The sequence below is a fragment of the Haliaeetus albicilla genome, chromosome 3, assembly GCF_947461875.1.
Source record: "Haliaeetus albicilla chromosome 3, bHalAlb1.1, whole genome shotgun sequence".
NCBI classification, from domain to species: Eukaryota; Metazoa; Chordata; class Aves; order Accipitriformes; family Accipitridae; genus Haliaeetus; species Haliaeetus albicilla.
In genome coordinates this window covers 54054470-54077439 of record NC_091485.1, presented here as the reverse complement: position 1 = coordinate 54077439, position 22970 = coordinate 54054470, and the positions used below count along the sequence as shown (strand labels likewise).

General features: G+C 40.2%; 2 protein-coding genes across 6 annotated transcripts in view; one reads left to right on the top strand and one right to left on the bottom strand.

Annotated features, from left to right (window-relative positions):
• Window positions 1-2610, top strand: part of RNF19A (ring finger protein 19A, RBR E3 ubiquitin protein ligase) — a 62422-nt gene extending 59812 nt beyond the window's left edge. For all 4 annotated transcript variants that reach the window (XM_069779777.1, XM_069779775.1, XM_069779778.1 and 1 more), the window contains exon 10: window positions 373-2610. In XM_069779777.1, the coding sequence (XP_069635878.1) occupies window positions 373-1060 (688 nt within the window). In that variant the 3' untranslated portion in view covers window positions 1061-2610. The remainder of the gene's footprint in view (window positions 1-372) is intronic.
• Window positions 2611-14933: 12323 nt separating this feature from the next.
• Window positions 14934-22970, bottom strand: part of SPAG1 (sperm associated antigen 1) — a 46625-nt gene continuing 38588 nt past the window's right edge. For both annotated transcript variants that reach the window (XM_069779773.1, XM_069779774.1), the window contains 5 exons: window positions 22826-22967; window positions 21789-21915; window positions 18366-18530; window positions 16016-16393; window positions 14934-15861 (listed from right to left, as the gene is read on the bottom strand). In XM_069779773.1, coding sequence (XP_069635874.1) covers window positions 15730-15861; window positions 16016-16393; window positions 18366-18530; window positions 21789-21915; window positions 22826-22967 — 944 coding nt within the window. In that variant the 3' untranslated portion in view covers window positions 14934-15729. The remainder of the gene's footprint in view (window positions 15862-16015; window positions 16394-18365; window positions 18531-21788; window positions 21916-22825; window positions 22968-22970) is intronic.

Sequence of the window (22970 nt, the reverse complement as noted above, 5' to 3'; positions counted from 1 at the left end):
GTGGTGAAAATAGAAGATTAATAAGCCTTGCTTATTAAAGGATATTCTAAGCATGCCTTAGCTGTTCTACTTTAATGATTACCCTTTGAAACTGCAGATTTCGTTACAAATTAAATTACATGTGACTGCTTACATTTTGCCAAGGTTATTTCCAAAAAGGAGCACTGTCGCTGTAGCTCAGTAAAGTGTTTGGTCTTTCAGACTTTGTGTTTTTCTTTGGGCTGTTTATTTGATTAAACACTTCTCTAAAACAAGTTACATCTCTTAACTTTCTTTTCCTATGTATCTTGGAAAGCAGCAAGAGTTTGTTTGCTGTGTTAGCTGGCTTGTCTTAGATGACCACTTACACTTTCGGATTCTTTCTTGTTCTAGGGAAGGCAACAGTATGGAAGTGCAAGTGGATATTGAATCAAAGCCAGCCAAATTCAGACACAACAGCGGAAGCAGTAGTGTTGATGATGGCAGTGCTGCTGGTCGTAATGCCGGTTGTTCATCGGCCTGCTTGCCAGAAAGTAAATCTAGTGCCACCAAGTGGTCCAAAGAAACAACAGCAGGAAAAAAATGTAAAGGTAAGCTGAGAAAGAAGAGTAGCATGAAGATAAATGAGACAAGAGAGGACATGGATGCTCAGCTGTTGGAACAACAAAGCACAAACTCCAGTGAATTTGACTCTCCCTCTCTTAGCGATAGCATTCCATCTGTAGCAGATTCTCACTCGAGTCATTTTTCTGAGTTTAGTTGCTCAGATATGGAAAGTATGAAAACTTCCTGTAGCCATGGTTCCAGTGACTATCATACTCGCTTTACCACAGTCAATGTTCTCCCAGAGGTGGAAAATGATCGCTTGGAAAACTCTCCACAGCCAAGTGGAATCCCTGTGCCTATTCCAACAGCCCCAAGCACTGATGTTCCACAGCTGAGTTACATTGCTGAGGAAAGCATTAATAATGGATCTTCGACAGATGTAGATTTAGGTGTCGGTGAAACACTGAAAGAAACAAACAACAACCATTCACAACATGCTGTGGAATTGAGCACTGCTATTCAGACTGAAATTTAAGCCTGTAAGTGCTGCAAAAATATATTTACCACTGAAGAACCCTGTCTGAAAGCTGGTTGAATTACATGTGACTTCTGTAAGTTTCAGGTGACCAGCAGAAGCAAGGTTTTGATACAATTGCATTTTATATATACTTGTCTGATAAGGCAAAATACTTCATATGGATCTTAGACCTGTGTGAAGAGACATGAAGGCTTTAACCAAGTGCATTACAGCAGTACAAATATGTCCATGTTTTGTATTTTTGCCACAACTTTGCTTGAAAGCATATACTTGGTGTATTTAGATAAAAATTGGTAAAATCTTAGTATGTTAAAAGCTGAAATGAATAATATGTCCTGCACTGTTCACTTGGAAAATATGGGGTTTGGGATAAATGGGTGTTAGGTGAGCGTTAGTGACTTAAAACTGTTCTTGTGTGAACTCTATTTAAGGGAAGCAAAATTTTTGCAGAGACCTCTACAAACATATTTCAACAGTGAATATTTGTAATGATAATTTTGTTTCATAACTGGACACACTGTATTTAGAAAGCATGTAGAATGAACCACCTATCTTCAGATGGATGTAGCCTGTGTCGGAAGCATTTGTATGTGTGTACATTTTGAGCAAGGTTATGGCATTTTACATAATTTTGAAACAGAAGAAATTGGTACTTAATATATGGTGGAATGGAGACGTCACCTGTGAAGAACAGTGGAGTTACTTATTTATTCATGCAACCAACCATGCAGCAGCTAAGGCTACTATATAGTGTGTAAAAACTGTAAAATAACAATCTGGTGATTTATAAGCATTGTAGAAAAGCAGATGCAGTCACCTTTCATTAGGGGGAAAAACGGTGCCCCATCAATTCTTGGTGCCTTTGGAAAAGACTGGGTTTGAAGTGCCTGGTCGTTTGAGGATTTTACTGTAATGTTTTCCAGAATGTCCTCTTTGGCCACCTTGGATCACAAAAGAAAATTCTAGTGAATAAAATGACTGTGGTAGATAAATGTATAATAATAATAATGAAGTATTAGCCTACCAAAGACTCACTCAGGCTTTAGTGGACATGACATCTCTTTGCTAGACATGCATATCTTCAGTCCCAGAATCAAAGTGCAGTGCAATGACTGCCCAAGTGCAAAGATGGGTTCCAAATATGCTGGCTTTTTTCTTTTTCTTTTGCATATGGAGGATGTACAGCTGAACACAAGCTGAAGTTGGCCAAAGCGCCTGCACTGTTAATGTTTTTTTGCTATGTAATTCACTAAAATGAAAAAAAAAAAAATTGTGAATATCAGAATATCAGTTAACAATGTTCTGTCTTGTATTTCATGTATTGCCATTATGGTGCTACTGGAAGTTTGGTTGGATGAAAAGAAAATGCCATGAGCTACAGTCCTCATCCATGACTTATCCTCACCAGTTTCAGTAATATGCTTATAACACTAGTGCCAGTTATGTTATTTGGTAATGCTTGTTACAGTATTTGTATATTTGCAAATCAGTTTTGCTCAATAATAAGCGTGTAAACTGCATATCTGAAATAAATGTCTAAATACTGACTTCTAGTGGTCCTTTGTTTAGTGTGCTGATTAGTCTTAGAAGACTGCGTATGTTCCCAGAAGGGGCTTTTTTTTTTTCTGAAAGGTGCTGCCTGCTGTCATCTCTTGTTGCCTTTAAACATTTTTATTTTGTTAGGTGTGCTTTGGAAGTTGAATGCTCTGATACTTTGAAATATAAGATCTAAAGTTAGTTGCATTTTGTACAAGACTTCAACCCGATTTCTTTTCATCTCACAGAATAGCAATCTGAGTGGCCTGTAGGGCAGGCAGGACAGTAAATGGTTTTCTGAGGGGATGCGGCTCTGGTATAAGCATATTACTCTTTAAACAAAATTGCACCATCTTGGCACAAGCGGGCAGGCTTGTGAGCTTGCTGAGATTGCTGAGCTAAACTCAACCTCTACTTTCTCCATCTAAAGTGATGCTCTTCTCAATTCACACAGTCTGTACAAAGTTCATTCTGAAACACTGCAGACTGCCCAGAGTTTCTGGGTAACAAGTGGTATTTTTTTGCTTGGCTGAGCTGCCTATTCACATTAGGCTCATTTTTCTCACCTGCATCATGACAGGCTCAGGAAATAAACTTAAAACTGACTGGGATGCATTACAGAAGACAGCTGGATCTGCCTCATCCCAAACCCATATGTAAGCTATATTTATACCAGAGTGAATAACGAGGATAACCGTTATGCTGGGTCAACTCTAAAGCTGCGATTAGACCATTATTTATACCCTTTTCAACAGTATAAATTCCGGTGCTCAAAGAGAGAATAAGAAATAGGATGAGGGAAACATAATGTACCCTAGAAATAGTAGCAAGGCATACAGGCAATTTTTGCCATGTCATCAGGTGCTCTGAATTGGAAACGAATGCAAATTTTATATTTTGTGGGGAGGTTAGTGTTAACAGTTCCTTTTTGTGCTTTGTTCCTGAATGATTCCCCACCCCTGGTAGTCTGAACACTTAAAAAATACCTTGTTACTGAAGAGTAAATGTATTGAATTAATCAGCCTTAACTGAATGAAGCATTTGCTGTTCATCTTACAGGGCCAGTTTGTGAGTTCTGATGTAATTTTTCAGGCCTGTATAGAAATGTCACTGTTATAGTCATGAACTGAAGTGTTAACTGATTCTTTAAACAGACGCTGGAGAATGGAGTAAAATGTGATTTGGTGAGCCAGTCATGCTTCTGTCACTGCACGTGCAGTCCAGCTGGTGAACATCCTGAACGTCCTTCAAGGCTGCCTATTTCTAAACCTCTGAGTAAAATTTCTGCGCAGTCTCATGTGACCACCTTCAATCAGTCATCTTAGCCAGACGTTATTTGCTCCATGCCATACAGCAGAAGGTGAACCTCCCCTCTTTGGCTTTTATTTTCAGTTTAGTTTTGAATGTGATGTCTCATGCAATAGCAATAAAGTTAGCACTGATGTCTCAAGCTTTGAAAATGTGTGATTCGGCTTTATCCAGTACACCTATGAAATGACTAAAGCACATCAATTTGTAGCAATGCAGTCTAATGTTTACAGCAGGGAACTGGGAGGTGGAAGACCTATTGTGAGTTTAAACTTAACTCTTAATTTCTTAGGGCCTCAATTTTGCTGTGCAGGAAATTGGAAATATGGTTTACTCTTGTAAGTAAATTTTATCAAATGATAGTATTATTTTCAGTCACTCTGAAATAATCTTTGATAATTTTATGTGCCACATTAAGAGCTAACGTGTTGAAATATAGGTAAGTTTTTTCCATTCACTTTTGGATAAGTTTTTAGCAGAAAACTATTGCTGATTCATTTTGTAACATTTTTTTATTGAGAGGTAATACTTCATATGTGAAGGAGTCCAATAAATATAATGCAGCACTGAATTTTGTTTTGACTTTATAAAAAAGTAAAACATACCACACTTCTATTAATACACTAATACAGAAGATGGTTCTCTTATTTATAGATCTACTGCTATAAGAATTCAATAAAGCAACATTTTTCTTTCACTGAAATAAACCACAGGTTTATATCTGGTCTCCCACCATGGTGCTTCTTTTTCAGAAATCTTCATGGTTCCTGGCCAAGTTGACTAATTTATGTCAGACTGTGAATCTCAAGAGGAAATTAATTTTAACATCTGCTATATCAGAGAAAATTTGAGATAGTTACAACTTTAGATAAAAGCTTTCCTCCCAATGTTTGCATATGCTTTTTTGTAAAGCATCTGGACTTGTACCTCTCTTCCTTTCACTGAATCAATGTCACAAACTTGCATGTGTGAGCTGCTTACTTTTTACTGATATGTAAACATTTTTTGACTGACATGTCTCTTCCAGTCATTTTGATATGTAAATCCAAATTAATTTTAAATAGTTGCCTACTTAGTAACACCATCACATCTCATCACTCTACGTGGGTAATCATGCTTTATAAGGAAAACCAAGCAGATGGTTGAAAAATATTAACTAGAGCTAATGAACTTCTTAAAAATAATTTCCTAATAGAAGTTCTCTTGATGTAGGTATTTAGGAGATATATTTTAGTTGCCTCACTGAAGGGGAAAAAAAAAAAAAAAAACCAAAAACAAACACACACCCCCCCAAAACCCAGGTTGTATGTAATGAAATTGTCTAGTTAAACTTTATTCAATTATATTTAAGCCAAACCATACCTGGAAGGGGGCAAAAAGGGTGCTGAGCAGAAAAGAAGAAAGGTAAAATACCCTGTCCTGTGTAGGTGTTTGGAAAGGAGAGTTTGGATTTTTGGTCCACCTTGCACAGCTGTCCTTGGATGGTATGTCAGCGGCATTTGGAAACTTGACTGAGCCACCACCTGCACCATGCCCCGGTGTCTGCTGTCGTGGGTGGCTGGGCACTGTGTGCAGGGTGGGCTGGAGGTCCTTGCCTCCACTGTGCTGGAGGTTTCAAGAAATGAAAAGGTGCCGAAGATTGGGAGTCGGGCAGGAGGTGAAGGAGTCCAACTGCTCAGCAGCTCACCACCTGTGTTCCCTTGCAGACAAGCAGTGATGGCACATCGCTGTAAAAGGCAGCAGCATTTCTAGAAGGTTTGGGGTGGAAGGGACCTTAAAGATCATCTAGTTCCAGTGCTAGTACCTTAAAGATCTAGTTTTGGATGCCTCTGCCTCAGGTAGGGCTGATCAAGGTGCAACTAGGGCTTTAAGTGACCACTTTAAAAGTTTTTCAAAATGGCAGAAATTCTTGGTGGACCCACTGCTGCAGCCTGGGCTCTGGTGTGGATCCTGCTAACCAGAGGTGGCTCTCCCTTGGGAATAATACTGCTTGCTTGTGTCTGTACTGCCATCTTGTTTTCTGGCGCTCATGTAATCTAGAAGTCTTGTCTCTGAGTGTAAAAGAACAAAAGCTGCTTGAGATCTTCCTCCTTCAAGTGTTGTTTTGGAGGGAAAAGGTACATACATTAATATTCCATCTAACTCAGGTGAAATTGAGGCAGCCTTGAGCAGAAACTCTGGAATGATCCTGAGAGATTGGGATCACATAAAGGCCTAAAGAGCACCATTACCACCTTGACTGCTCCTGTCTGCCCCAGAGGTGACAGCCACCTGTTCTTCTCAGATGGAATAATCTGATGTTGCTGTGGGAGCAAAATGTTCTCCCCATTAGGGTCAAGGAACCCCCAGGTCCTATCTTGGTGAGGAACACAATCCCAGACTGGTGGCAATGTCTTCGTTACCTTCAGTCTCAAAGGGTAGGAGAAGTAGAGAAACGTGGCCATGAGGTACTTTGTAATCAAGAAGCTTGTGTGGGAGGCAAAGGACGTTAGACGCACAAACCACAAGAGTAGCACTTAACTTTCATGCCTAACAAGTTAATCTATGAGAACCCCAAGACTCGGAAGATAGCTCTGAAGATGTTATTCTTCAGTCCCAATTTGTGGTTTGTTGCCGTTGATATGATCACATATTAAGGACATAAGACGTAAACTGAGGGTATAGACTGTGGACAGGTGAATTTGATGTCAAATGAAGAGCTTCCAGGTCTCCTCCAGGAAGGAATGTGGTCTTGTACTGCTCTGCTTGCCTGTGTGAATGCTGCCCTTGCTACCAAAGCTGCTGTTCCCCTAAAGGAGGGAGCACTAAGCATTGCCCTGAGAGCGTGCAGGTTGATGAACAGATTTGACTCTCTGTTGAAACTCAGACGCAAGCTCTCAGATCTCTACAGTGAAGCTCTCTCCCAGACAGCACAGTGTCATGACCCCCCTGGGTGAAGGAAGCAGATGAAAGAGTACCCTCAGCAGAGACTGCAGCCAGGACAAAACCTGCCAGTCTCCAGTCACCACCATATAGAGATGCTGCCTCCTGGGAGAGTACGTAGTGCTGCTCAGCCCTGCTGGTGTCATGGACGAGGTGCTGCATCAAAGCAGACTCCTAAGTGCCCTGGAAGCATCAGGGATCTCATCTTCACAACTGTGAGTTTGCTCGTGCTAAGCGTTATGGGTTTAACTAGCTGTAACGTTGCTCAAAAAGTTCCTATTACCGGTTTCCCTGAGAGGACCTCTGCCAGTCAGCTGCGCAGGCAGAGTGCGATGCCCCCAGCTCTCCCAGCGATGAGCACGGCTGCCACTTGCACGCCAGGCGTGAGGCTGTGCCCTGCGCGTGCAAGAAGGTTGAAGGGCCGTGCGTCCTGCAGCACTGCTGGCTTCCCCTGCTGCTTGTAACACTGTCTCGTCGTCACGCAGAGGGGTGCGGAGACTAACAGCGCTGTTATAAATGCTCCTGTCTTCAACTTGCAAAATAACTTGTTCAGCTTCAACTCCGTGATGGGTTGCCATCTTCCCTTCTTCTTTAGTTCTAGAAAGTAATGGCTGCAAAATACTTTCCCTAGAAAGGAGGAAAAGAGGCCCTGCTTCTAGTTTATTGCCAGTGTTATAGACCCCACATAGTGTAACTTGCAGGCAGTCTCTTGGACTCCCAAGAGGAGAATTTGGTTAAGTATCTACCAGATCACGCATAAGGCTTTGCAACTTCTAAGTAAATGCAAAGTTTTCACATAAGGTTTTGAATGCTGCCATGAAGAAACTGTCGAGAAGGTGGAATAGCCTCTGTGAGGGCATAAAACCATCCTGTGAAGATGTAACTGGAGAAGGTGCCAAGACGAGTCCTGGCCAGGACACACTGGTCCCTTTTTCACACAAGCTGGAGTTCAATGCACAGCTGCATTCCCCCTTTGGGCTGTACTTGTATAAAAGATCCTCTGCTAGAGGAACCCCAGCCAGCAACTAAGCACCACACAGCTGCTCGCTCTCTTCTCCCCACCCAGTGGGATGGGGGAAAGAATTGGGAAAAAAAAAAAGTAAAACTCATGGGTTGAGTTAAAGACAGTTTAACAGAACAGAAAAGAAGAAACTAATAATGATAATGCTAACACTAATAATGTGACAATAGTAATAATAAAAGGATTGGAATATACAAGTGATGCACAATGCAATTGCTCACCACTTGCCAACCGATGCCAAGTTAGTTCCCGAGCAGCGATACCTCCTAGCCCCACTCCCCCCCGTTTCTATACTGGATGTGATGTTACATGGTATGGAATACCCCTCTGGCCAGTTTGGGTCAGCTGCCCTGGCTGTGTCCTCTCCCAACTTCTTGTGCCCCTCCAGCTTCCCACTGGCTGGGCATCAGAAGCTGAAAAATCCTTAACTTTAGAGTAAACACTACTTAGCAACAACTGAAAACATCAGTGTGTTATCAACATTCTTCTCATACTGAACCCAAAGCATAGCACTGTACCAGCTACCAGGAAGACAATTCATTCTGTCCCAGCCGATACCAGGACAGTGGTGCATCTGACCCTCCTGTTGTTGTGAAGGGAACTCTTGGGCTGTGCTGAAGGAGCCTGTTGGAGTAGCTGCCTCTAGACCTCCTCCTTGTGTCTCTCTCAGTTTTGTTTGAATTAGATGAAATTATTGCTAAAATAGAATAACATAGCAATCAATCTCATATATGTAATTAGATTGAAACATGGGTATTTTAAAGTACCCTTGGGGGCTAGGGGCAGTAGCAGAGTTGTTTTTGAGGTTGTTGAAAACTTGATAGAGTCAAGGCCCAGACTGCTGAGTTGACAGGGAAGTAAAAAAAAAAACAAACTGTCCTCTTTTTTTTTTTCTGAGGAGACAGAATTTATCTATCTATTATATATATATTTTTTGAAATGATTTAATTCTATGTTTCTCTCACGATTTGCTTCTTTATAGAAAACATTGCAACAGCTTTTCAGAAGGAGCTTGTGATTTTTACAGTAGCTTCTCTGGCCTCGGTGAAGGGCTGTTGCCTGGGCACCCTGGGGTGCAGCAACCCTCACGCGTGAGGGATGCACTGCAGTCACTGCAGCTGCAAGCACAGGGACAGATGTTCATCGATGAGTGTGTCCGGCCGTGGCCTTCCTGCTCCCTACCCTCTGCTTCCAGAGCTGCTGGCCTTGCCTGCTGTAGGCTCCTCTTCCCATGCAAAATCTGACTTGTTTTCCCTTTGTTACTTCTTAATCCTATAAGTTTGTTTCTGGTCCTTCTGGGTGATGGTGATGAAGGTCCTGCTGCTGCTGCTGGAGGCCAGCTGGCGACAGAGATGTGCTGTGGGAAGGCCAAGCTGAGAGCTGCAGTTCCTGCACGATCTCAGCTCTGCACCGTCCCCATCATGGCAGCCCCCACCTAGAGCAGGGAAACACAGTGTTCGAGGTAGGCAAAGTCTGTTCCTGGCTCTGCGGTGGGGTTGCCCTGTGACCTTGTGCAGCTTCACTTCTGCATGGAAAACCCGAGGTTTGCCTCCCGACTCTCATGGAGCACGGAAAGCTGCAAGCGTAGCGTGGTTGTCCAGCACGGAGCTGCTGGTGGATCCCAGTGTCGGGCAGGGCTGAGCACTGCCTTGGTGTCAGGACAAATGGAGAGCTGGCACTTCAGTGGTATGTGGGAAGCCCAAAGGGAGTGGGACCACACAGCTGAGCAAACCTGTCCTGCTGCTCCTCAGCCTGTATGGCAGCGTGTCAGAGAGCGAGTGTGCTAAGTTACGCAGACAGACAGATCTGTGCGTGAAGCTCCTGCGTAACACTTCTGGCCCCATTGCCAGCTCCTAGCTGTTTCGTTTGACTGTGTGCTCCCTGGCAACCGTGGGGCAGGAGAAGGAGGTAAAGTGCCCGGGAGCACAGCAGGATAAGAGCATCCCCTTGCCAGCCTCCGGGCTGATACCTAAAACATGACCAAATGGCTGCACTGGGCTGCCCTTGAAATGTTTAGGGTTTGGATCAGGCAACAGAGGAAACAGGTGTCAGCCTGGCACAAAATCCAGCCTCCTCGCAGTACCTGGATGTTCAGCCACAAACGTGAACCTGCTGACACACTTTGCTCACGTGCCAGGCCAGGAATCCCTCTTGCTTACTAGCAAAACCACTCTCATGTTGCTGGGTTTATTTACAAGGGTGGCATTTAACAAGCAGGAACTGAGAAATAGCACAGGGCTACAAGGAAATGACACCAGCACCCTGCACCGCAGGCTGCGTCTGGCACCGAGAAGTGTTACATCCCGATGGGTAGGTAAACAGTGCTGCACAGGCAGAGACCCGGTAAATGAGGGAGTACTTATGGCTAAGTGACATTTAAGACTCCTTAAGCCAGCCATCAGGGGTCGACACCCTGCTCCCAGCTGCCTGCCCTTTGTCCCTTGGGTAGCTGCAGCTCGCGGGCAGTGAGCAGTTACACTGACTCAGGTCATAAATCTTGATTTACAAGTGGGGAAGGAGTCGTGTTCCCTGCTGTTCAAAAATGTATATTTTGTTTATTGTAATGAACAAGTCTAAATACTTCAGTTCGCATGCTTCTGAAAGGCCTGGCAGCCACAAAGAGTAGCCCTTTGTTTGCGCAACTGGATTACATAAAGCACAGCAGGTTCTGATGAGGGGAACTTCCCACGTAAGAGCCAAGAGTGTGGTTTGCCAGTAACACGGCTCCCACCAGGTTCTGCTGCCTGCACCACTACGCAGGAAGGTAAGAAGAAGAGTGGCGGCGAGGGCTCTGCAGTAAATCAGCTTTTTGGCCAGAGAAGCAGTCGTACCGTAATGACACTCACCCCTCCTAGCACCTCTTACTGTTGCCCTTTGGGTGACAGCACCTGTTCAACCTGGAGCTATCTTCTCTAAAAATCTCAAAAATATTTTGAAGGGAGCAAATAACAACAGTGCACGTTCCCTGTTCCCTGGCATGCTCTGTTCCCTAGCCACTAGCCTTCTTTTCAGTGCCTACAGAAGGAAACTCCCTCTCTCTCGTGTTAAAAACAGGGAGTTGTACCCAGGAGCAAATCGGTCACTGCGAGCCTGGTTAGCTTGTCTATACAGGGTATTTCACTCTGCCATTTGCTGTGTTCGGGCTGGCCAGCTTAGTGCCACTTTGGGATGACACTTCACTTGCCTGTTCCCATCACCTGCAAAAACAATGTTCTCCTCCTGAAGCAGGTTTTTGTAGTGTTGTTGGGTTTGGTTTGGGTTTTTTTGGCTTTTGTTTGTTTTTAAAAAGGTGGACATTAATGCTGAGGGGGTGAGTGACAAACCCGAGACAGTAACACCGTGCTGCAATTTGGGTCTCCCCGCCACGAAGTCAGGTATGCCGTTTGAGATTCTCTTGCCCTCTTCTAAAGAGGAAATGCTTTATTCTTCAAAGGATGTAAAACCCAGTACCAATAAAACAGATTTGCCCCCCTTTTGTGCACTCTATTGTTTCTGGGCCCCTGCATTTACGCTGACGCCAAGCAGAAAGCCACCCGCTGCAGCATTGAAGTGGACAGCCATATTCTTACTTTTGACTGGCAGAGCAGCTCAACCTGGCAACCGAGCAGAAAAGCTGATGCTTACGGTGGGCAGAGAGAGATGAAAGAGTATGATAAATAAATGCTGAGGGCAGAGCAGAGACAATCAAAGACAGAAGCGTTTCAAAACAGGGAGGGGAAAAAGAGACCAGGAGTGGCAGGGCCAGGGACTGCCCTGGGAAAGCTGAGCTCCTGACGCAGCCATGGGGAAAGCAGCAATTCAGCTGCTCTGTGGCTTCTCCTGCTGACGATGCGAGGTGTAAGCACAACAGGGTCAGGGGAAGCAGAACCGATTTCGCAGTCGGTCCCATGGTGAGTGAGGAGCCGCTTTGGCTGGTCATCGCGAGTGCCGCACGCGAAAGGCAGCGGGATGCTGCTGCGGCCTCCTCTGTGCACAGGCCAGCCCGCGTTGCCTGGCCGGGGACGTCATCTGTGACAGCTCATCCTGCATTTGCTGCTACACTGCAACTATTCAGGGCTGCATGGATTTCTCCCTCTGGCTCTGAGGAGGTTCCCCAGATTAAGCCAAGAGGGAGACGTTTAGGCAGCCCTTACCTGCTGAACAAGTGGTTTTAGGAACTCAGCACCTGAAAGTATTCCCTCCGACACCCCATGCCCCAAGAATGACTTTCAGTGGTCTAAAGCTGCCCCACAAAAGGGGCAGGTTTTGCAGCCTGGTGGTCTTGGCTTGAGCTGTTCAGGCCAAATCAGCAGTACAGTCCCTAACAAGTTATTTGATTTTTTTGTAAGTAAGCTCTATGTTCTGCCTGTCAGTCAGGCCCTCCCAAATACTGTCTGAACTAAGTAGCCAAACTCAGTGAAATCTGAATGAGGCAGGAACGTCACCAAAATGACTGCAAGTACTGCTAGCGTGCTGGTGGCATTACAGATGAACAGCTCGTGTCAAACTTTTTCATTTTTTTGCTCAGCTTCATGGACCATTTTTTTTTACATTTGAGAGTTGCTAACTTTTTTCTTTTTTTAAAGAAATATATATTTGACTATTTGATTCCATCTTTCAGCTATTAAAACAATAAATGTTTCACTTTCTTCATTATTCCCTTGTACTTTTTGAAAATACATTTCTTTAACTTTGAAAGGTGAGGCCCGAACTTCCTAGTTGAGGCACAGGCATGCGGAACATCAGATATAGAAAAGATTTGCAGGTAATACAGCTGGCCTGATATTTAAAGAATAGATGTAGTAAAGGTTTAGCACCTACAGTTTTAGGGGTCTGCTACCCATGGAGCGGGGCATTCACAATTACTGCATCAATTACTGTTCAATGGCTTCTGCTTCAGAGGTTCACTTGGGAGTGAGGCGCGTAAGGCAGCACTGGAGGAAATTCGCGACATCTCCCAGAGTGGGGCTGGTGCCCAGGATCTGCCGAGAGCATATGCCCAGCCTGGCGGCAGTTTCAGGAATGCAGGACTTCAAGAAAGCATCTTCTCCCTTTGGGATCATGGACTGGAATGAGCTTAAAAGTTTTTTTAAAAGCAGCTCCTGGTATGCGACAAGGGTTGGGAATATACTGGAATATTGTTCAAGATCAGTGTCAAGCTATAGTAGGGCGGCTATCTATCTGTCTGCCAAAGAGTGTTTGGGGTAGGCTGGGGGGTTGTCTAAATACTCAACCAGCCAAAGCTTATGGTCTGCCTTAAACTGAAGAGATCACACACCACAGCAAGTGAAAACCCACTCGTTGCTGAGTATTTCATTAGGGCAGAATTTAAACTTTCTAGCAAAACCCGCCCTCTTGTTACTGTCTATTTAAGAGAGACATACTCATGATCAGCTCTGTGCTTTGGAATATGAGGGACTTCACAGGTAAGTGCTGATTTTTCAAGTCCGGGGTGTCAGACACAGGTGGGTACAAAACTCTGCTTGCAGCTGGTGGCATGTCACTCCCTCCCACCAGCTGGGTAACTGCTTGCAAACATTGCTGCAGTTCTCCATTCAGAACTTCTTAACAAGGGGTAATTGGAGCTTGATGATCCCTGATCTGCTGAACTCTGTCATTTTTACCTCCAACTGAGTTAACCTCTGTTTCAGCAGACATTCAGTCTGGAAGGTATTAACAAGAAAAGGTATCTTCCTGGACTACAGGACTACTTTTAGGTTTCTAGTTTAATCACTAGGGCTTGATTAAAACTGCCCTAAAATTAACTGTCATACTGTATACCCAGCCATGAAAACCCATTTGTCTATCTCCTTCGGAAAAAATTATTTAAGAAAATCATGAGTTTAAAAATGAGTTAAAATGAGTTTAAAATGAGTTAAAAAATGAGTTAAGAAAACTCCATTTAAAAATCTCATGTCTTTTAAAGCCTTTTTGTTTTATAATGTCTGATTGTCTCCTAAATTTACTAAATTATATTTTAATTATGATTTACTGCTGCAGATTCTGATTTTTGTCTTCAGTGTCAAAACGAACTGTACAAATGAGATAGATACAAAGTTTAGCAGTCAAGACTGCTGATTAGAAGATACCTAAACAGCTTTTAATGCTTGGGGTTTGGGGTTTTTTGGGGTTTTTGTTTTGGTTCTTGATTTAACTTCATCAAGAGCTTTTGTGATGTGGTGGCTTTTGACATTGGCTCTTACTCAACTGCAGTTTTCAGGCAACTAAGACTATTTTAAAATTACATAGCTGGTTTTTATGCTTTCTTTTAGCAAAATAACTTTTTCCTAATCCATGTATTATTAATAACATTCTCCAGCTTGTAACTTATTGTTATTAAAAACACTCTGAACTCTAATACATGAAAATCAATTAAGTTTTCTAAACTGTGTCAGTAAGTTGCACACATACAATGAATCCTCTCTGAACATGCTAAATTGCAGTGGAAAAAAATAAAAACATTGAAATCGCTAACACAGAAATTAGTGAATGTGAATACTTTGCCACCATGATTGAAGAATGACATTGGCATTTTGTTGGCTAAGTACAATTGGTTAGGCATAGATGAGATGAGCAATAGATCTCTCCTGAACACATGACAATCTCATAAAAAGAGGACATTTAAAAACAAAAAACATAACTTGTACTGACAGTGCTTTCAGAATTAAAAGCCTCATTCTTGGCACTCTACTTCAAGACAAAACTCATAATCCACATGTCAGAATTACAAGCCTAAAGTGTGTAGAAGCAGAAAAAAGAATCCGTAATTGTACTTTTCAAGAAAAAAACTTTATTTTTTTAATTAATATACACCTGAGAAAAATCTTCATTAGAACAACATTCTTAATGATATTTCTGCAGTGCTAGTGAGTTAGATATAAATTTATATCGTGTGTGCAAAGAAGGCATTGGGGTATTTGAAAAATTTAAAAGCTTCATCTTGAAAAAAGGAGCTTTGTCAGAATCAAATATAAAACATAAGTACTGCCTGAAATAAGAAAAAAATAAGTCACCCTCGTCCACAAAATGGGTTTACTTTTAGCTTTATATATATGTCTGTAAACAGAAATAGCTGGTGTTTTAAATAATCTGATTACAAAACTCAAGACTTAAATATTTTTATTGCTAAGTACAGCCACTTGTTCTCCTGTTTACCACAGTCACTTCAAAAGCCACACAAACCAGCAGTCCTTCCACGCACACAGAAAAAAACTAATTCTCTGTGCACTAAAAATTACTCCCTTCTTAATCATTTTAAAAACATACCCATTTATTTAATAATTAATTATTTTGATTCAAAGTGTTTCATGGCAAGCTAATATATTAGTCATTCACCTTTGCTGCTAAGCTGTATTGCACCAAAAATACTTAAATCTGTTTTGTATAGACCAGGGATAGTGAAGAAACAGATGGCCTGTAGTAGTTTACCTAAAAAATTTAACACTTTTTGTAAACTCATTTTAGCAAAGCTATTGCTGACCCGTTTATCTTGAAGACACTTACACTTCTTTATCACAAGAAGATACAACTCACAAAATGATATAACAAGTGATGAGTAAAAGTGTATTATCTATTGTACCATAAAGATATTTTACATTATATATATAGCGTAAAATATATTTTTATATAATTAACACAGCCTAAATAAAATCAGTATTGCCAAGTAACATGAACTTTGTTACTGAACACAAAGACATGCATTAAATTCTAGAGATTAAACATGTATACAACTATAAGAAAAAAAAGAGCAGCAAGTTTTAAATGTGCATATGCTGTCAAAACAAAATAGAACTCAAACAGTCTGGGTGAAGACCCACTTCAACCCATGCAAGTCTACAGAGTTCACACATCCATCTTATAAACACGAACTACATGCATGCAACCAATAAATTTTAACTTCTTAAAGTTCATAAACCTTTTTAAGGCTCTCAAGGTCTTCCAAAGAGTACTGATTATTCTGGTTTTCTGAAAGCAAGTCAAATAGTTGCTGAACCTGGTTTTTTTCATTTTTGCTAAGAAGGGCCAGCACCACCTGAAAAACAGATTATTTTATAATTAGCACAGGTTGATCAAAAATCATAGCATTTGACAGAGATAGAAAATCAGTGTATCATTTCCTTTTAAGATAGGAAAATTTCCTTTAGGTTTCTGTGCAACTTAAGTACACATTCAATCTAGGTTCTTACCTTAAATCTTTCTACTTTGCTCAAGTAGAAAAGGTGCTGATATACAAGGCCAGGATCTTTTCCAACTATATAACACTCCAACGACTGGATAAAAATCAAAAACATTTCTCCTTCAAGTTTGTTACTCAGCAGCACTGGCAATTTTTTTGGATCAGTAATTGTTAAAAGATCTGCACAAGCAGCTTTATCCTTATTGCTATTCACTGCGTTTATAATCTGACCAAAGTCGTAAGCATTAGATGGTTCAGAAATATGCAGTTTCTTAGAGGTCTTCAGTCGCACACTCTTTTGAACTGCTTCCTCAGAAGTAACATGATCAGTCACAACATCTTCTGATGTAGCAAACTGTCTCTCTTCCTGTTCATCACATTCAGCCACCTTCACAAAGAAAATGGCAACAAATCATTTTAATGTGGACACAGAGATAACCTGAAGCTTCACAAATTGCATGCATATATCCATCAACAACGTCACTAAATTAAAGTTAGCATTTTACTCTTCATAAAAGAAAGGCACCTATGTTCTTTTATGTCCTGCTTCCCCCCAGAATAGTACCTCTAATTCATCTTTAAAGGTTTGTAGTCAAAAGTGCATATTTTACATTTCCTTTCACTGCTTGGCACTCCAGTGTAGAAAGACAACTGAAGACCACTGGGAGAAAGCTAAGGAAGACTGTATACATATATTAAATGTGAAGTTGCAGAAGACAAGCAGAACTGAAGTCAAGTCACCAGATAGATACCCATGTTTCATTTCACTGCTGGGCCTTCAGAATAGTACAGGTATACAGTAGCTGTATCAGGTTGCCATTTGGAGTCTTGCTGTGAAAGGAGCAGCTCAGCATGGTCTAACTACCTGCACACCCACTTAACTTCTTCCGGTTTGCAGCCTGCATCAAGTTTCATGAATCAGTCGCTAGAAAATTAACCATGGGTTCAACTACATTTGCTAAAATCTATTTCAAGCTACCAAGAGTTGTGGAATTAGTATAAACTGACTAAAACTCATTGAATGGGGTCTCCTCAAAGGATGCCAAGTTTTTCAGGAAGTCTGAAGACACAGTATTGCATAGTAAAGGCTAGCTAGATTAGCCATTTTTGGAAAAGACTGCATTGGGCTTATAGACATTTTGTTCTATTTTTCAACAATCCTTAGTATCAAGAGAGAAATCTTGACTGCCTTTTATATAATTATAGCTTGATTAAAATGGAATAATAATGATAAATCCCAGTTTCTAAGTTTCCTTACTTTTCTTTGCCGTCTGTTTTCATAGAACTACCTTGTACTATAGCAGATAAGACAGGAAAGGCTCTCTAAGGGGGCAGCTGTAATTATGATAGCAAACATTAATGCTTCCTGCCCCACCCCTGGAAAAATTACCACTGCCAGTAATGTAGTTGGCTGGTCTCTGAACAATGCAGTGACTTCCCAAACCTCCTCTAAACACTCTCCAGGTGCCTTTGTCACAGCTCAGAGCTTAACTAACAGTATACCCGGCTTACACCAGTTACATAAAATCCCATGAACTCGTGACAATGTGAAGTGTTTCAATAAAACAAAATGCTTCTGTATTAATAACTGCAGTTTCCATTATACCACCATTTTGAAATTACATTATCAAATTACAGTATCACTGTACAGACTGGTAACTATGTGTTTTAACTATATATTGTAAAATGAAAAGGGAAAAAACCCCCAACATTCTTAAAGGACTAGCAAAGCTACAATCCAAAAATATCAGATGACTGAGAAAATCCTTTCATCGCCTAATTCTACCCAGCACTCTGCAAGGCTCACATTTTGATCCAGTACATAACATTACATCACATATTTCTTTATAAGATCCTGCAGATGTTTTATCCATACTCCTGCCCTTTAAGGTAGGATTTCATTCCTCAGACCAGTAACTTTACTACTAGCACAAGAACAGCCAGCACGCCTGCTGACAATGAACCTTTGCCAGCACAGCCCCACAGGCTTCCCGAGTAGCACAGGCTTTAAAAACAAAACTGCTATTTGACAGCTGCATTCTGTATTTCAAGGTATTTCAAAGTCTCAGCAGTTTTTGTTTACAAGGAGCATATCCTCAAGTTTAGTGCTATCTAAATGTACTTTTTCCATTTCTGCTGTGGTTCGGAATACACTTCAAAGCAGTCCAAGCTTTACTATAGAATGTAATGGACACTGAACATATCATATGCAAGAACCTTCCCATTGCCCTCAAAATATGTAAAATACAACCCCACCCCAAAAAACTGTAGAGCTAAGAAGTGCAAAACAAAAGCTTTAATATTATCTCCTCAAATTTGTGGCTTCTGTACTGTCTGCTTTTAAAAATGAACAGGTATACCTCTTGTATGGTTATTTTCTTCCTTTGCTTTTGTTGACTGCCAGCTACAGCACTGCTGTCAAGGTTAAGCAGTTGGGTTACCTCCTCTAGTTCCTTTTTTGCTTCAAGAACATTTGGATCTATTAGAAGTACTCTGTTGAAATCATCAACACTGGCTTGATAATTCTGTAATTAGAAGGGAAAATAATTTTTTCATAAGCACACCACTAGAAAAATAAATTTGAACTACCATACTGTCCTTTACAATTAAGAAAAATGAAAATGCTAGGATCTTGACATTAAGTAGACAAAAATAATCTAAATACAGACAGTGTAATTTCATTAGAGGGAAAAAAGAAAGCCGAGGATGAGTCTGAGTTAGTCTTCTGCGACTAAGTACTTCTGTATTAAATATGTAATATGAAATAATTTATTCTGAGAAACATATTCCCTGTATCAGAGAATAGATTATTGAAGACTGCTGCTTTTAGGTATAATTGCTTGCAGTGTAACACTTCTTCAAGATTAATATAATGTGAGTCCATCAACAGTCTGTGTACTTGCTTTGCCCATAAAAGAGAGTTAAAGTAAGCTTAGATTAAAAATATATCTAATCTTCCTGGGCTTCAATCCAACAGACCATCTCTTGCAGTTTGAGAAAGGAAATTTTTGGTAATACCTGAGAAGATTTGAATTATGTTATGAACTCTGGGATAAACAGCATTAGAAGGACAAACACATCCACAGAGTGGCACTAGGACACAGTTTCTCAGTAATCAGTCTTGTCATTTGTTTTTATTAAAATGTTTTAAAATGTTTTTTAAATGTTTTTTTTAAATGTTTCTATTTCAAATTTGATGAAGTTAATAGCATTAATTCTGAGGAAGACTGGAACATCGCACAGGAAAATCAAGACACTCTGAGGGCTGGATAATCAAAAATAAGTATGAAATGTAGCAGTTAACAGTAAAAGATCAACATAATTTCTTTCTGTGAGGAACCTAATATTTCTTCTGTTCCCAAGCAGTATCATAAGGTTACTGCAAGTCATTCATATTATCATGAAAAAAATCCTCAGGTACCTGCTGAGGTACTTCCTCAGCATCCCAACTGTAATAAAAGCACCAGTGTACAAGTCACTCATATTCTCTTTCCCACACGGAATATTTTGTTCAATACTGGTGACCAGTATTCAAGGTACAGAGACACTGCAGTGAGTCTGTAAATGAACTGAAGTCTGCTACATCATGAAAGAAGAGTAAGAGAACTAGAATTATTTAGCCTCAGCAAATGTATGCAGAAAGGGGGCAGATTGCTTTCATCAGGGAACAGCTACTAATTAAGCTAAATCATTTGAATTACAGATGTGAAGATTCACAACTACAGAGAAATGAGATTCTGGAACAGACTTCTGAAAACGATCACAAGGGTCAGCAACCAACCAACGTTCCTGGATTTAAAAGTGCAGCCTGCCAGGCCAACAAAAATCATACAAGTTGTTTGTACCCAAAGCAAGAGGCTGTAAGAGGTGTGGTCCAGGGTCCTGTGTCCTATGTTACAGGCCTAATACATCACAGAAGCATGATTTTTTCCTGATCTTCCCTTAACTACATCTCAGTACCTCTATAAATAAATGTCATTTACCACATTAAATTCCACTGCAGCTTTTGTGGTTAAGTATCAGGATATTTATATACAAATAACATTTCCCAGCTTAGTTAGGTCTTTGCCAAACTACATGCCTCTAGCTCTTAAAATTTTTCATTACAGAGTCATATGTCAACCTCCAATCACTTCTGTTGCTTTCTCTGGTTTTACAAATTGCTCATATCCCTGGAATTAGCAATAACGAAGGCATTAAATCCAACCACAACAAAACATTTTGGGAGTCCCCAGCTCAGACTGTTCTGAAGGAATCTGTGAAAAGTGTGTTTCAGGTTGTGTCTTCAGTAATTGAAAAATAGCATTTTTTCTAAGATATTCAAAAAAGCAGAAGTTATTTCTCCAATTCTTGACATTCTTCACTAGTGTGTAATTCCCTTTTTTTGACTGGTAGAATCACTATATACCTTTGCTTATATTTATACTAATTTTTTATCAACTTCAACAACATAAGGTTTCAGATGATTAATACCAGATAGCTTGCTGCAGTTACAGAAAAGATTTTACACAAAATAAAAGACTTTTCACCTTCTCTGAAAATTAATCAAAGCCAACTTTCAAAATTTCATAACTACTGTAACAGAGGAACAAATTTATCACAAACAAAAGATCCCATGGTTCCTATGACTTCCATTTGGATTGTAACATGGGATGAGAATAGGCTAGTATATTGCTAAACACAAAGAGGTTGCCCTCTGTTGATTTGTAAGCTGAGACAATCAGGTAATTTTTTGTTAAGGCATCAGACATACTGGAGGTCTGCGATAAGTATTCATTTGATGGACACTGCTGAAACTTGGTGGATGCTTGAGTCATCACCTCCAGTTATAAAGAGCAACATGGGAGAAAGCACTTAAGATTCTTGTTTAAAGACACTTGTAAAATTTAATATGAAGTAGATGATGATAGCTGCCATCATGAGGCAACAGAAGTGAGAAGCTGATAATTTAATACCAGGTAAGAGCTGACAGGTAGGATAAGGATTGCTATGAAAGAATTATGAAGTATAGAGGCTAATTAACATCATTGAAGAAGGGGAACCAACAGAGAGGATGGACAAAAGGAACAACATGGTTCAAGTGATGGAACATGAGATTTGCAGTCACATTCAGGATAGATATGAGCAATGTAAGTCTGCATTTATGACGATCAGGTACAAGGATACTCAAAAAACTGTGTAACATGAGCACAGTACAGACAACACCACCACTGTGTAGATAGAAAGGAAAAGTCTGAGCACCGACACTGTCCACAGAGTAAGGAGAATACTGACAAAGGTTCGTAATGTGTTTGGGGAAGGAAGAGCGAGAAAACGAAGATAATTAAAACCCTGGTTTAATATGACAAGCACTCAAATATGAGCAGATGCCAAAAGACAACCTGAGATTTTAGTTTGGACAGATGAAGACGGAGTTGGAGAGAATCCATTTGTGATCAGCAAAGATACAGTAAACACCTTCACAGAAAAAACAGACTGGGATACCCAGAAGAATATTAGAACATTAGAACAGAGTTGAAACTTGCTTAACCAATCTCCAGTCAAACCTCATTTATTCTAATACTCTTGTATTTTCTCAAATTATTACAAGTCAACATGCAGGTTTTTATGTTGCAAAAATATTTATGTAGTATCTTATGTATGCCTAATGCTCTACAAAGTAGTAAATCATCAGCACTGCATACTTTGTATTCTCCCATCGACTGCAACTACCTGATTGCCTTTGAAGAGGATAAGCAAGTTTAGAAGTGCTTAAGAATACCTGCCATGTTCTTTTTCCTCACCTGTAATCCTTTGTACGCTAGTGCTCTTCTATAAAAAGCTTTAATATTAGAATCTTCTATCTGAAGAACATGATCACAATCCTGCTTAGCCTCTTCATATTTATACAGTTTCAAGTAACAGAGAGCTCTAACACAGAAAAACAGAATACACTGCAATATAAGTAAATTCTACAGTGCTGTAGTGCCAACAGTATCTGACTCATAAATGTTAATTACAATACTTCACACAATTCAGTCTCAATGTGGTATTTTTTAAAGTACATAAAAACCAGTAAGTATTAATAACATCACTGGATGGATTTAGAGAGGGCCAATTCCTGCAATAAAAGTCAAAATTCAAGTACGACTAATGCTTGAAGTTAGGCAGATATGTAAGTATTTTAAAAGCAGAGCCTACATTAGTATAATATGATAGTATAGTGGTTGATATAGTATGGATTTTATACAGCCATTCTAGGTAAAGAAGTGCTCTAGATTAAATAAGCAATACTGCTTTCTGCACCTAATTATTACTTGGAAGTCTCCTATTCAAGTACTGGCCTAATCAAATCCTTCTTAGTTTGTGAAAGCTGATAAGATTACATCATAAAGAATTATGCTGCAGAATTAGGTCAACCTTTAAAATAATGCTGTTGTATGACCATGTTCCTACTTTCATTTTCTCAAAATGTACATTTTCTCTGAATTATTACTCTTCATATCTGAGATACTGCTACTACATGTTAGTTTTTAATTAAAATCATACCAGCATTCTCAAAAAATGCTGCAAAATGCTATGCTAATTATAACTTTTATTATGGCTTACTCTATTTATATAAAGATTTTAAGATATATATCAGTGACATCAATACTTGCTCCCCTTGGAAAATAACACAGTTTAACAAAAAATCAATTTTGTTATTAGAAACACTCATCAAGTGGGCAAAAAAAGTCCTTTTTTTACAACAGTGACTGAAGGGATGCAAAATCTCTATTTGCAGTGAGAAAGTATAACTACTGTTATCCCACAAGGCAGGGTTAGATTTTGGATCTTTTACCTGTTAGTGTAGATCGTACATTCCTCGTTATTTAACTTCATGCATTCACTGTATTTATTTACAGCTTCTTCATATTTACCCTTTTTTACAAAATCATTCCCTTCATTTTTTAATGTCTTGAACATCTCCTCAGCTTTCTCACCTA